This window comes from Cervus canadensis, chromosome 20 (genome assembly GCF_019320065.1).
Source record: "Cervus canadensis isolate Bull #8, Minnesota chromosome 20, ASM1932006v1, whole genome shotgun sequence".
Taxonomy (NCBI): Eukaryota; Metazoa; Chordata; class Mammalia; order Artiodactyla; family Cervidae; genus Cervus; species Cervus canadensis.
The window spans coordinates 3348626-3363739 of NC_057405.1; the positions used below are offsets into that span (position 1 = coordinate 3348626).

General features: G+C 49.2%; 1 protein-coding gene across 6 annotated transcripts in view; it reads left to right on the forward strand.

Annotated features, from left to right (window-relative positions):
* Positions 1 to 15114, forward strand: part of ANKRD6 (ankyrin repeat domain 6) — a 175965-nt gene that overhangs the window by 105057 nt on the left and 55794 nt on the right. For all 6 annotated transcript variants that reach the window (XM_043439464.1, XM_043439465.1, XM_043439467.1 and 3 more), the window contains exon 2: positions 10785 to 11048. In XM_043439464.1, the coding sequence (XP_043295399.1) occupies positions 10929 to 11048 (120 nt within the window). In that variant the 5' untranslated portion in view covers positions 10785 to 10928. The remainder of the gene's footprint in view (positions 1 to 10784; positions 11049 to 15114) is intronic.

Genomic DNA, 15114 nt, shown 5'->3' on the forward strand with positions numbered 1-15114 from the left:
CCATCCAGCCGTGTTTAATATTTACCGAGCACCTTGTACGTGCCAGGCTGGGATAGCCTATGTATTATCTCATTCAACCTTTGCAACAACCCAAGCAGTTAGGGATTATTATTCTCTCTGCTTTATACACAAGGAAGCGGGCTTAGAATCAAGTAGGTAATCTGCCCATTTTAAGTGGCAGAACTGGGATTTGAGCCCAGGAAATCCAACTTCAGACCTTGCGTTTTATTTTATTTTTTTAATGTTTGTTGTTTGTTTGTTAATGGATGTGTCAGATTTTAGTTGCAGCATCTTTGTTGTGGTATGTGGGATCTTTCGTTGCAGCCTGCAGACTTCTCTCTAGTTTCAGTACCTGGGCTTAGCTGCCCTGCGGCGTGTGGGATCTTAGTTCCCTGAGACGGGATCGAACCCACCTCCCCTGCATTGCAAGGCGGAGTCCTAACCACTGGACCACCAGAGAAGTCCCCAGAATTTGCATTTTAAATCTGTCTTACTGTCTCAAACCAGGAGGATTTGGTAAATTGTTGGATGTGGGGGTGGGGGGAGAAGTGTAAGAGGAAAGGGGGGGTGGTTCCAGATGAGGGAAACAGGCCGACAGATGGAAGACGGGGCCCCTCAATGAAAAGGGACCACAGGGGAAGGAGTGGGTTTGGACAGAAGAATGGTGATCTGGCTGTTGGCATGTTGATGGGGAGCATCTGAGTAAGATGTCTGTTAAATGGCTGGGTGTTTAAAAAAAGGGAGCTTTAGAGAGTGATTGAGACTAAAGAAGATTTGGAGCAATCCGTTTCTAGGCAGCAGAGGAGCGTGTGGGCAGCAGGGGTGGGGGCTATGTCGGTACTGAGATCTTCTAGAGAGGAAAATGAGCAGAGAAGACAATGCGGGATAGAATCTCAGGACCTGCAGCAGTCAGGGGGCCCGTGAAACAAGAGCTTTGGAAGAAGAAGTCCGCGGATGGCAGGGGCCCGAGGAGGGGGTGGGTCACGGACGCTCGTGGAGGAGGAAGCGTGATGAAGGAGAGACGGTAGCAGTGTCTATGCAACAGAGAAATCGTGTAACGTGAGAACTGAGGGTTACCCTTTGCTTGGCAGCTAGTCAATGTAAAACCAGCTGTTACAATGCAGATTATCGCAGCCCCTTTGGAAGGCCCTAGAGCAGTTTCTGGGCTTCCCAGGTGGCGCTACTGGTGAAGAACCCGCCTGCAAATACAGGAGACTTAAGACACGCAGGTTCGGTCTCTGGGTTGAGAAGATCCCCTGGAGGAAAGCACGTGTTCTTGCCTGGAGAATCCCATGGACAGAGGAGCCTGGAGGGCTCCAGTCCATAGGATCACGCAGAGTCGGACGTGACTAAAGCGACTTAGCATGCAGCACATCAGCTTCTGACACAACTACGCGCTGTCCTACCGTCTGATTCAGCAGTTGTCTTCCTTGGTATTTACCCAAATGAGAGGAAGACTTAGGTACACACAAAAATACGCATGTAGAGTTTTTAAATTGAAATATAGTTGACATATGTATCAGTATTGTGTTAGTTTTGGGTGAACGACACAGTGATTTGACATTTACATATCTTGTGAAATGGTCAGCACAATAAATCTGGTAACCGTCTGTCCCCGTACAAAACTGTCACAGTATCGTCGATGGTGCTCCTTATGTTGTGTGTTACATCCCTGTGGCTTATTTGCCCTTGAATGTTTATAGCAGCTTTATCCCTCATTGTGAAAACTTGAAAGCAACCAAGATGTCTTTTAGTAGGTGAATAGATAAACTCTGGTACATCCATACAATGGAATACTATTCAGCAGTTTAAAAAAAAAAAAGAGTTATCAAGCCATGAAAAGACAGGGAGGAACCTTAAATGCACGCCACTAAGTGAAAAGAGCCAGCCTGGAAAGGTGACCTATTGTATGATTCCAGCTATACGACATTCTGGAAAAAGCAACACTTTAGAGACAGTAGAAGGATCAGTGGCTGTCAGGGGTTGAGGGGGAGCGAGGGGTGAATGGTGGAGCGCTAATCCAGCGACGCTGTTGTGTGAGATACTGTCACGGTGGGTGTGTGTCATTACACATCTGTGCAGACCCGAGGACCCGTACAGCCCAGGGTGAACGCTAAACAAACCACGGGCTTTCGTTAAGGAGTCAATACTGACTCATCAGTTATAACAAATGTACCACACTGATACAGGACGTTAATAACAGGGGAAACTACGGGGAGTTCAAGGGCCAGAGTGTGGGTTAAGAGCTGTAAGGAACCTCTTTATGCTTTCTGTTCTGTTTCTCTATAAACCTAAAACTGCTCTAAAAAGTAAAGTGTATTAACTAAAATTGAAAGAAAGAAGGAAATGCAAAAGAAATAAAAAAGCAAAGTAGAAGAGAAAGCTGTATACATACAGTCTTGAAAGTGTAGCATGAACCCGTAATTATGACTAATCCAATTCTGTGTGTTTGAATTCCAAGCTGTACACAGATCTGACCAGTCTCTCTTCTTCCCGACATCTAGGGTTCCCATCACACATGCAAGTTACAGTCCAGTGTCTTTGGCATGATGTGAAAATTTTTCCACAGCCTGACTTTGCAATGTCATCTGTGGTCTTTGCCTGTGTGTTGTAAGCTCCAGCTGCAGCGCCTCTCTTTTTATATATGTGTATTTTTATTTTGTAGTTTGGCTGCGCCAGGTCTTAGCTGCAGCAGGTGGGGTCTTCAGTCTTTGATGTCTGCAGCATGGGTGATCTAGTTCCTTGACCAGGGATTGAAGCCAGGCCCCCTGCACTGGGGGCGTGGGATCTTAGCCACTGGACCACTGGGGAAGTCCTGAAGCAAGTCTCTTTGCTCCTCTTTCCTACACTTTCAGATGACTCTGCCTTCACTCTTGCTGTTTCCTCTGCCCATGCCCTCCCCCACTTCTCTCCCTAACAAAATCCATGGTTGAGACCCAGCTCAACCATGACCTTCTCTGTGAGCACGTTCCTGACCTCCGTTCACCCCAGCACACCAAGCAAGAATGCTCTCTTGCTGGGTTTCCGTAGTTCTTCGTGACTGTCTCTTCAATAAATGCTTCATACACCACAGAATCAACAACCACAGCATCAGGGATGGTTTAGCAAGAAAACTGGGGGTAGAGAGAAGCCAGATCAAAGCAAGTTGGCGTGGGTAAGAGCTGACGTATGGATGCATGGCAGGTGGACTGCTCTCTGAGGCTGGTTTTATTGTCGTTTGGTATTGATTGTGCAGGGTCACCTTTAGCATTTGTGGTTTTACCCAACAGAGGTTGAGGACAGCGAGAAGAAAATTCTGGGGGTGGCTATGGTGCTGCCCGGTGCTGACACACACCTCTGTCACTGGGGATGGGTAATTCTTAGGGTCCCAGGAGCTGCTGCCCTCTGTTTTGAGGAGGAACAGACAGGGAAGAACGAATCCACCCCCCATTTGTTATCTCTTGGAGGTTTTGCAGCTATAGCCTGCTTAATCTTTGGGGAAAGGAAAAAGGAAAAAGTCAACTCCCCCAAAAAACAAAACAAAAAACTAGTTGACTTAGTTGGCACCTCCTCTGTTTCTTGTGGGATCCACAGACTCCTGAAGACCAATTAATGCTTAGAAAAAGCAATTGATTATTAGCTTTTCTAGCATCTATTGAACAGACATTAAAGGCTATGTTCTGGGAACTATGCCAGACACTGGAGATACAAGATAAACAAAATAGGGTTTCTGCCTTCAAGGAGTTCAGTGTAAAAAGGAAGACCAACCTTGAGCGCATGCCAGCAAATTACAGGGTGAGGGGAGCTCAGGTCTTAGTCAGTAGGGCTGCCATTACAAGGTACTGTAGACTGGGTGGCTTCAATGGCAAGAATTTATTTCTTCATAATTCTGAAAGCTGGAAGCCCCTGATCAAAGTCCAGCAGAGTTTGGTTCTTATAAGGATCTTCCTGGCTTGCAGATGACTGCTGTTTTTTGCTGTCCTTACATGGCGTTTCCTATGAGCATGGCTTGGAGGCAGGGGTGCAGGTGTGAAGAGAGAGAGGCAGGGGAGAGAGTGAGCATAGAGACGCTTTGGTGTCTCTCCTTATGAGGACACTAATCCTATCAGACCCGGGCCCTACCCTGAGAACCTCATGTTACCTTGCTTACGCCTGTGCTCAGCTGCTAAGTCGTCTGACTCTTTGCGACCCCCATGGACTGTAGCCCACCAGGCTCCTCTGCCCATGGGATTTTCCAGGCAAGAACACTGGAGCGGGTTGCCGTTTCCTTCTCCAGGGGAGTCTTTCCTGACCCAGGGATTGAACCCAGGTCTCCTGCGTCTCCCGCGTCTCCTGCATTGGCAGGAGGATTCTTTACCACTGAGCCACCTGGGAAGTCCCGTTTGACCTTAATTACCTCCTGATGGCTCCATTTCCAAACACAGTCACACTAAGGGTTAGGGGTTTGGTACATGAATTTGGGGGTAACACAATTCAGCCCATAGCAGGGCTCACAGGAAACTGTAGGAGAACAGAGAAGCGCCTGATCATCTCGTCACAGGGGAGATGGAGCAGCAGAAGGCTTGCAAGTGGATGACGCTGCATCTGGATTGTGGGGCGTTTGCTTCGTGATGTGAGTGCCCAGCCCCAACTTGGCAGCTCTGGTTATCCAGCAGCACCAGACAACCAAAAAGTAATTATCGTTGCCCTGTGTAAAAAGGGGAGGTTTCTACATCACAAGCCTCCTGTCAGTCACATCTTCATTCAGCGCTGTATCCTGGTACCGCCGGTAGTATTTTGACATTTGCCAGCAGCTTTTCTTGATGGTGGGGTATGTCATAGGTTTCCTGAATAGTATCCAGATGTCACTCAACTTTCACTGCAACAACCTCTCTATGCCTCCTGCGGAGGTGATGCTTTGAAAAATCCAGTAAATGTCAGATTCAGAAGAGAATAGTTACTGTACGTGAGCTGTTCTCAGGAAATCAGCATAACTGGTCCTCAGCCGTGATGGGCTTGCTCAGGCTGTGCATCTCCGCCCCTGCCTTCTGCAGACAGCGCGTGTGAGCAGCCCGTGTTGTCCTGTCCTCATCAGCAGAGCTGTGCTGAGCGCCCCTGACTCTGGAGTCGGTCTTCTCAGAAGGAAGTGTCCCAGGACCTCTGAGCAGATGAACCGCTCCTCACTTTATACTTCTGTCACGTTCAGTTACGGCTCTCAGCTGGCCTCCGGCCTTTTGGGCCATGATCAAGGCTGATCAGGGCCTGATGATGGGTTTCTTCAAAGTAGGCAGCGAGTCTCATGCATCTGTGTTCTAAGCTCATTGGTCCTCCAGTAGCGGTTGCAGTAACCCAGCAGTGATCACTTTTGGCTAAACTAGTATGAAGGTCTTGCATTAAAAATAGGAATGTCATTCTACCAGCATTTGGTCTCCCCAGGGAATTCATTCTCGCTGCAGCACACCAGCCATGGTTGCTAGCTATTCTCCTGCCCTTGGTATAAGCCGAATGCTGGCCAGAGCAGAATCGGCCCCCTGCCCGTAGGAGCTGCTGCCCTCGGGGAAGTGGGGGGCAGGGCTTTGGGCAGAAAGGGTGTTCGGAGGGTTCATGCTGACAGTCATTTTCCCATCTCCAGTACCAACAATTCTGGCTTTAGAAATGAAGGGGAAAAAAAATTAGTAATATTAGCACAAGTCAAACTCAAACCCCTCTTCCTTTCCGTGATTACTCAAGTTGGGAAGTTGGTTTTCTGCTGCTTCAACAAGTGGTCTGGAAGACGTACCTACGATGTAGAGGGCCACTGACAGCCCTTGAAAGAGCTCCCTGTCTTCTCCCGTCCCCTTTTCCTGCAGAGACTCTGATCAGAGGAGGATTTCTGAGACAAACTATCAGTTCACAAACACCGGGAACAGTTTCTCAGCCAGCCCCTAGTCTCCTATGCTGCTGCAGTCCCTGTGTTGGAACCCTCTGCCTACAGGGCTGGGTTGGGAGAGTCTCTGGGTCTCTGCTGTTCCCACAAAGCGAACATTTCCCTAACTGCTGTCCTAAAGGCAGTTCCTTACAGATTTCAACTATTCTTGCATCCTCCCTCCTTCACAACCTGTGCATTCATCTCTGAATGCTGCTGAAAGAATGCAGACTTCGTTTCTCTGTCGTCTGAACATCATTGACAAGCATTCCGCCCATCTGTGAATTATTCCCTGACTCTTTGATCAGAGCAGTGTTACAGGTCCTCTGCTGGCAGGAGGGAGCAATCCACAAAATCTGAAGACCCAGGACTTTCAGTAGCTGTGCCGGGCAGACTAGAAAAACCACGAAACACTGCGTGCTGGATGGATGTCCTAGTATGCTTTTCGATGTGATCTGGTCGGTGTTGGCTGAGGAAGCTCAAGGGGAAAAGTCAGCGAGCACTGTAACGTAAATCACTGCGGACCTTGGGCGTGACACTGCTAGGAAGCTAATGATCTCCAGGAAAGAACTGACCGTGATTTTTTCCAGCAACAGAACACGATGTAGAACGGGGAGGACAGACCCCCCCAGATGTGAGTACAATCTCTCCTCAACACAGGGTTTGGACCAGTAGGAGCAAAGAGACTTATCTTAACTGATGGTGCTCCCTAACCAGAGTGCCTGTGGACCATCTCTGGGTGGGCTGTGCGTAATGCCTGGCTGGGACTGTTGTGTGCAGGTTTCTTCTAAAATATTCTTGCCTTGTTAGGAGACTGAATGCAGTGACTTTGAGATATCGGTACCAGGGGACCTTGTTATAAATCTTCAAGAAAACCCCATAGACCTTTTGCTATAAAAAGAAAACGGATCACATCACAGACCAAGCAGCTCTGTGGCCCCCTGGCATTTGATGAGAGACAAAAGCACTGACGAATTGGAAAGCAATAGAAAATGGGGCAGTGGGCCGGGAGGAAGGAGAGAAATCTTAGGAAGCTAAATTCCTTTCCCAATTCATGATGCTCATTGCATATTTATGACCGTGCATTTATTTCCTTTCTGCTTAAAGAACTGGCAGCTTGTTTGCATTTAAGGTTTTTCTCCTGCGAAAAACGCTGTGAAAGTGACAAAGAGGGATGTGATTGATAGACCTGGGGCAGAAATTCCTCACCGCCAGCAGTGGGAAGTGTCTTGGATAATAGCTGGTCTATTTGGGAGCGAAAGCTCACGTTTAATGAGGGAATGGGGCTCTGCAGCCTGGGTACCCAACAGGTAGGCAGCAACTCTTTGATTTGCAGACTGCTCATCATCCCTCTCTATCCCTCTGCCCTTCCTACTCACTACTGGGGGCCCAGCATCCTCCTTACCCCTCTTGCCAGCCCAGTCCCTTCCGCCTGGCCTGATTTATCAGTTCAGAGGTATCAGAGGAAAGGAGAGTATCCCCTCACTGCAGAAGCTTGGGGATCATTGTTCTGGAAGAGAGGTCCGGATACCGAAGATGTCGGGCAATGATCATGAGAGAGGTGGAGAGGAAGATGAGCCCAGGGTGGAAGTCACAAAGGAAGACTCAGCCACTTTGATCCCTCCCTCCGCCCCCCTCTGCTGGTGTCGATGAAAATGCAGGTGAATGCTGGAGGTCCTTTCAGTGAGGCGATTGCTGGATTTAAATTGAGTGTGAACTTGAGATCCCCAAGGTATGTGGGTGCGTCCCTGTGGGATACAGGGACTGTGCTGAGCGCACGGTAGAAACCAGGAACCTGGAATTCTGTTCCTGCTTTTGCAGTTTTCTGTGCCCCTCTCGTGGTGGTGGGGCGGGGGGGGATCCAAAATCCCACGAGACACCTGTCCTAGAGGCACCCTCAGCCTCAGGCAGGCTGTGCGTTGGCTCTGGTGGAGGGGGTGGGTAGGGGTGGGGGCATTTCATTCTTAAGTAGCTGTCATTGAAATTTTTGTTTTTAATAAATGGCATTTCTACTTGGCCAACATTTTCTCAGAAATGTAGTGTCTCTCCGTCTTAAAAAGAAAAAGGAATAGTAGCGTGTGCTGGATTTGTAAAGCGCTGTTTACCAAAGGTGATCACGGGCTGTCTCAGTAGCTTGCAGCCATGGCAGTCAGGGTCCCTCAGCTTTTGTCTCTGTCTGCGAGGCAGAATTTATTGCATGGGACAGAGGGAGAAGGGGAGAGGCCGTTAGCAGAGACAGGCCCGCTGACCCGTGCTTCCGTTGCTGGGGAGACAGGACGGCACTGCTGGCCTGCAGCTCGTAACCTCAGCTGATGGCCTGCGAGGAGATCTCTGTCCACAGGAGTTATTAGCTGTGGAGTGAATGGTGACGTTGTAGCCATGATGATAATACTTGTATGAACTGGGAATTGTACTCTTCTCAAATGCTCGTCACAGGACAGGTTTGGGAAGGTGGGGGTGGCCTTGTAGGTCGTGTGCACAGAAATAACAAGTGAGTCAATGAAGAAGAATGTGGCTGTGGGAGCAAAAGGGCATTTAGGAAGCCAGGGCTAATTTTCTGCATTTTCATGTCACTGGGCCCTGGAGTGCTTCCGCAGGGTTGGGGCAGACAGATCAGAAGCTCCATGTAATTGGTGTGAAGGTAACACGCTTTACCTGAATAAAGAGAGAGAGCGTGCAGTATCCTGGGTTGAAAAAAGCCACTAAAAGCACTCCCAGACAGGGCAGCATTCTGGGAAACATGAAGCCCAAACTTCAGTCTTTCAGGGCCACCCGGGGAATTTCCAAAGGCTTTTCCAGCTCCATTTCTGTTTTTCATCTCAACTTCATTCTTTCATTGGCTTATTCATTCAACAAAGATTTCAGGTTCCTCCCAGCGATTTCTGACCCTGGCTGAGGGAAGGGGTCTCCTGCTTGTACCTTCTCGAGGTTTGTTGCGCTTCTGATGAGCCTGGTGATCAGAACAGCATGGGTTTGTGAGGCTTCCTTCTGCCTCTTTACATTTTTTTTTTTTCTTTTGCACCTTGCTTCGTGGCTTGTGGGATCTTAGTTCCCAGATCAGCCCTTGAAAGTGAAAGCATAGAGTCCTGACTATTAGACCGCAAGGGAACTCCTTTTCCTTGCTGTTCTTTACCCACACTTTAGACAACAGATGGATGATGGAAATTTGGTCATTTGCAAGCTGAGCAGGGGCTTCCCATGTGGTGCTAGTGGTAAAGAACCTGCTTGCCAATGCAGGAGATATAAGAGATTCAGGTTCGATCCCTGGATTAGGAAGATCCCCTGGAGGAGGGCATGGCAGCTCACTCCAGTATTCTTGCCTGGAGAATCCCCACGAACAGAGGAGCCTGGCAGGCTAGAGTCCATGGGGTCGTAAAGAGCTGGACACGACTGGAGAGACTTAGCAGAACACAAGCTGAGCAGGGATGAGAATAACCTTTCTGAAGTTGTACGATTCACACTTGACCGATGATTTCACATAATAAAATACTGTCTTTGGTCCCCACGGTCCTGTTGTTCTCCCAGCCACCTGGAGTGGTTGGTGACATGGCCCACCTAGATGTCAAGGTGGAGGAGAATCAAGCCAATTCCTTACTCCAGAGATTGAGAGGAGCGTGGGGTTTGCCTGGAAACCACTGTAAAGAACGTCTGTACCTTCTGGGTCTTCAAAATTAGAATGTGTGGCAGGGCCTTACGCTACAGTTTCTTTCCATAGCCCATGTTGGTGTTTTTGAGAAGTACATTTGAAGGCAGAAGGAGGCCCATACTTTCTGCTGTTCTGGTAGGAATGGGTCACAGAGTCTTAAGCATTCCTTTGGCCCCCATACCTTCACCTTTGGCGTAACACCAGTGGTTTTGGTCTGCTCTGATAGTGGCCCAGGGCTCCCAGGAGGAGTCAGTCTTTAAACTTCTGTTCATTTGGCATTTGGTGGAAAGATGGGTTTCAGTTTACCGCGAGTACTACCCCCAGATCAGTGCTGTGAGTGCACAAACCTGTGGGCGGTTTGTGTTGGCACAGCCCCTCCCTAGAGTAACTGTGCATGCTAAGTCACTTCAGTCGTGTCCGACTCTCTGCGACCCCATGGACTGTAGCCCACCAGGCTTGTCTGTCCATGGGATTCTCCAGGCAAGAACACTGGAGTGGGTTGCCATGCTGTCCGCCAGGGGATCGTCCCAGCCCAGGGATTGAACCTGAATCTCCTCTGTCTCCTGCATTGGCAAACAGGTTCTTTACCACTAGCGCCCCCTGGGAAGCCCCAATAGTAACTGTAGCATCCGTTTATTGCAGCAGTTATTGGCCAGGGGATGGCCCGGGCCTGCTTCCAGCTCTCCAATGGTTCCAGAACTCAGGAACATGCCCTCTGAAGAGTGAGAAAAGGATGAAGATAGAGAATGGCAGGAAATGCTGGGAGAGAGTCCATGGATATAGTCCTGTTCTCAGGGTCTCTGTGGGCTGTGGTCCATGGGCCCCCAGCCAGCCAGGGGAATGGGCATGTTGGCCTTGGTGAAGCCACAGAGCACAGTCCAGAGGGCCCTTTGTGGTCACCTCAGCGTAGTTACCTGCCGAGGGGGAGCCTGGAAACCAGGCTCCATTCAGGGGATTTCATCGGGTCTCTGAGCCCCTCTGTTATCTGCAGGGCAGACCTTGCAGTTCCAGCCCTAGTGGTGGGGTGTGGGGGGTGAGGGGTGGGGGGTGGGAGGTGAGGGGTGGGGTGGGGTGGGCTGGTTCAACACCCTCTTTGCCTTCCACTTGCAAGTTCAGGGTTTGCTCTGCAGGGGGTGCTTCCTGAGTGTCCCGTCTCCCCCAGTTCCCCTCCCCAGCAGCGAGCAATCAACAGAGTCCCTAAAACCAGGGCGGAGAGATGCGGCCTGTCCTGGGTGCTGACTGGCGCTGATGGCAGCTTTGTTCTGTAACCCCCAGGTCCCGAAGATGGCATAGTGACGAAGTCTTCTTCCCATGGTCAGAGCTTCTTTACCTGAGGGTGCCTGCCTGGGCCCGTGATGCCGTGTTGAGCCGAAGGGACTTGTCCACCACTTCCCCGAGAACGTCTTTCTCTCCTAATTCATGAGCCAGCAGGATGCGGTCGCCGCGCTTTCAGAACGCCTGCTCATAGCTGCGTACAAAGGCCAGACGGAGAATGTGGTTCAGCTCATCAACAAGGGCGCCAAGGTAGCGGTTACCAAGGTAACGAGAGAGTAAACACTCAGCCATTCCCTGGGGGAAAGCCCACGTCTTAACCATGGTCCGTAAAACTGTTGTGTTTGGTTCACAGTCTTCAAAGAACTGGCTCCCCCGCCCCCCACCTCGCCCAGTGATGGAGGTTTGGGGAGAAGGAAGAAGGATTAAAAATACTTTCATTGCTGTCTTTCAAATGGAGTCACTTGTAATTAGCCTTTGACCCTCTTTAAAACCACAGCAGTCCGTGGGGTCGCAGAGTCAGATATGACAGTAGGCATACACAGCACGGAATCACAGAGTGGCCTTTTCCCACTTCTTTAGCCAAATAGACAAGAGAAGCTGGGGCACAAAAACTGTGTGTAGTGTTTACGTGGGAACCACATTAAGCCTCGTGGGGAGGTTTGTGGGCGGGTCAGCCACTCCAGCCTGCGGAACCTTGTTGCTCCCGTCTGAACAATGATGGGCTTGGACCAGGTGACCCTCAGCCTCTTTGGACTGCTTTCACTCAGGGCAGTTAGATGTGTAGCAAGCTTTGGAGGGCACTCCTGATCCCTCACCAACAGATGACACACAGGCCCAGGGGCGGCTTTTTTAGCAAAACTGAGGTCAGGCCGACTCTGCCTAGACAGGTGCAAATCCATGGACGACATAACACCGATGGCAAAACTTAGTATTGCTCTGACTGCTGTATAGAGCCTTTTAGAAGAGGTTCTCTTTGCACCCCCACTTTAGGGTTGAGGAAACTGAGGCACAGAAGGATTGTAGTAACTTCAAGGCCCAGGGGCCCCCACCTGCTGATTGGCAGAACCGCAACTCGGACCCCATCATGGCTCCAAAGCCCCACCCCCCACTCCAGACCACCCAGAGAGAGCTCTGGGGAGAGGCAGAGTTTTGTTTTTCAAACAGTCATGTCTGTTCACCTCTGACCTCCTGTGGCAAAGATCAGCCAGCTGGCATTTTCAGTTACTCGCAGGCATTCCCCGTATTTCCTGCTTCAAACCTGTGCTTTCTCCAGCACCACCAGGCAGGTGACTCAGCTCTGAGGGCGTCTCTCTGAAGACAGCGTCAGATCTCATGGGCTGAGGGCTCAGTCCCACGAGACACCCCGCCCCTCATACCAGCCCCTGACACCGGCTGCAAGGCCAGGTTGTCTTCTGCGTTTCTGAGTGACTGGCTAGAAATCAGAGGCTTCCATGACCCTCCTTGGGTCTAATTAATTTACTAAAGCAGCTCACAGACATCAGGAAAACATTTTACTTACTAGACTCCCAGTTTATCATAAAAAGGTGCAACCCAGGAACAGGGATGGAAGAGCTGCAGAGGGCAAGGTGTGGGGAGAGGGCGCTGGGCTTCCTGCCCCTATAAGCGCCCCATCCTCTCAGCAGCTCTGCGTCCACCAGCCCAGGCAATCCCTGACCTCTGCCCTTTGGGTGTTTATGGAGGCTTCATTACATGGACGTTGACTAAATCACTGGCATTGGTGATTGACCACCGCCAGCCTCTTTCGCCTTCCTGGAGGTCAGTTCAGTCGCTCAGTCATGTCCGACTCTTTGCGACCCCATGGACTGCAGCATGCCAGGCTTCCCTGTCCATCACCAACTCCTGGAGCTTGTTCAAATTCATGTCCATATGGAGTCTGTGATGCCATCCAACCATCTTATCCTCTGTCATCCCCTTCTTCTCCCACTTTCAATCTTTCCCAGCATCAGGGTCTTTTCCAATGAGTCAGCTCTTCGCATGAGGTGGCCAAAGCATTGGAGTTTCAGCTTCAGCATCAGTCCTTCCAGTGAACACCCAGGACTGATCTCCTTTAGGATGGACTGGTTGGATCTCCTTACTCTCAAGAGTCTTCTCCAGCACCACAGTTCAAAAGCATCAATTCTTCGGCGCTCAGCTTTCTTTATAGTCCAGCTCTCACCTCCATACATGACTATTGGAAAAACCGTAGCTTTGACTAGACAGACCTTTGTTGGCAAAGTAATGTCTCTGCTTTTTAATATGCTAACTAGGTTAGTCATAGCTTTTCTTCCAAGGAGCAAGCGTCTTTTAATTTTATGGCTGCAGTCACCATCTGCAGTGATTTTGGAGCCCAAGAAAATAAAAGTCTGTCACTTTTTCCATTGTTTCCCCATCTATTTGCCATGAAGTGATGGGACCAGATGCCATGATGTTAGTTTTCTGAATGTTAAGCTTTAAGCCAGCCTTTTCACTCTTCTCTTTCACTTTCATCAAGAAGCTCTTTAGTTCTTCTTCGCTTTCTGCCATAAGGGTGGTATCATCTGCGTATCTGAGGTTATTGATATTTCTCCCAGAAATCTTGATTCCAGCTTGTGTTTCATCCAGCCCGGCATTTCACATGATGTAAGTTAAATAATAAGTTAAATAAGCAGGGTGACAATATACAGCCTTGACGTACTCCTTTCCCGATTTGGGACCAGTCGGTTGTTTATGTCCAGTTCTAACTTTTGCGTCTTGACCCGCATACAGATTTCTCAGAAGGCAGGTAAGGTGATCTGGTATTCCCATCTCTTGAAGAATTTTCTGCAGTTTGTTGTGGTCCACACAGTCAAAGGCTTTGGTGTAGTCAATAAAGCAGAAGTAGATGTTTTTCTGGAACTCTCTTCCTTTTTCGATGGTCCAGCGGATGTTGGCAATTTGATCTCTGGAGGTCAGGAAAGTGCAACTGAACGTTCCAACCTCCAGTGACTGTTGGTTCCTCTGGCAGCCCATCCTTAGGGCTTCCCATCGCTCAGCGCTCAGTCGTGTCTGACTCTCTGCGACCCTGTGAACTGCAGTCACCAGGCTCCTCTGTCCCTGGGATTTTCCAAGCAAAATACTGGAGTGGGTTTGCCATTTCCTACTGCAGAGGATCTTCCCCACTCAGGGATCAAAGCTCCGTCTCCTGCATTGGCAGGCTGATTCTTCACCACCCCACCACCTGGGAAGCCCAGGGTTTTTCATAAGTTATCGTGTTAAGATAAATTCAGGTGTGGTTGAAAGGGATTTATTATGAATAGCACACTCCTTTCACATTTATGGCTCTGGAGCTATTTCAGGAACTGACAGAAGACCAACTCTAAGAACAAAAGATGCTCCCATTGCTCTCATCACTCAGGAAATTTCAAGGAGCTGTAAGGAGCTACACGCCGAGAATGGAGACTAAGAGCAAATATATATTTCTTATTATAAGTCACAGTCACAACCTTGGTCTCTACAGAGAGAAAATCTTTGGCTGCTGAAAGGTCTCCCATTGGCCTAGCAGCACTCTGACCTAGGTGGTGACAGGTTGTGTGGAATCCAGGGTGAACCTTCACTCAGGCCCCAGCATGGTCTCCCCACAGCTCTTCAGGCCCCAGGCAGTCACACCTGGGAGAAAGTGCAAGAACTCTGTAGTTAGGGCACATGTGCACACATTTTAACTTTGCTATGTTTGCTAATTGTGCAAGTTGCTTACCTCCTTCGAGCCTCAATTTTCTTATCTGTAAAATGGGTATAAAAATACCAACTTTTCAGAATTATTTTAATAGTAACTTATTAAAGCTCTTAACACATAGTCTGCAATTTCTTTTTTAAAAATTAAAAAGGTTTTTTTGTTTATTTGGCTGTGCCAGGTCTTAGTTGTGGCATTTGGGATCTTTAGTTGTGGCACATGGGGTCACGTTCCCTGACCAGGGATGAAACCCAGACCCCTAAACCGGGAGCTCAGAGGCTTAGCCACTGAACCACCAGTAAAGTCCCTGCAAGTTCTCTTTTTTTGAACAGATTTCTTTTGCTCTTTAAAAAGCAGCTTTATTGAAGTATAACTTGCATGCCAAAAAATTTACCCATTTAAGTGTGAAATTTAATAATTTTTAATGTATTTGCAGAGTTGTGCAAACATCACCGTGTTCCAGGGTTTTTTAATTTTTATTTATTTTTGGCTGTGCTGGGTCTTCCCTGCTTTGCTTGGGCTTTTTCTGGTTGCGGTGAGTGCGGCCACTGTCTAGTTGTGCTGCTCTCCCTCCTGGCCCCACCTCCCCAGGGTTCACTGCAGAGTGGATGGGCAGAAAACAGCAGGTGGCAATATGGGGGG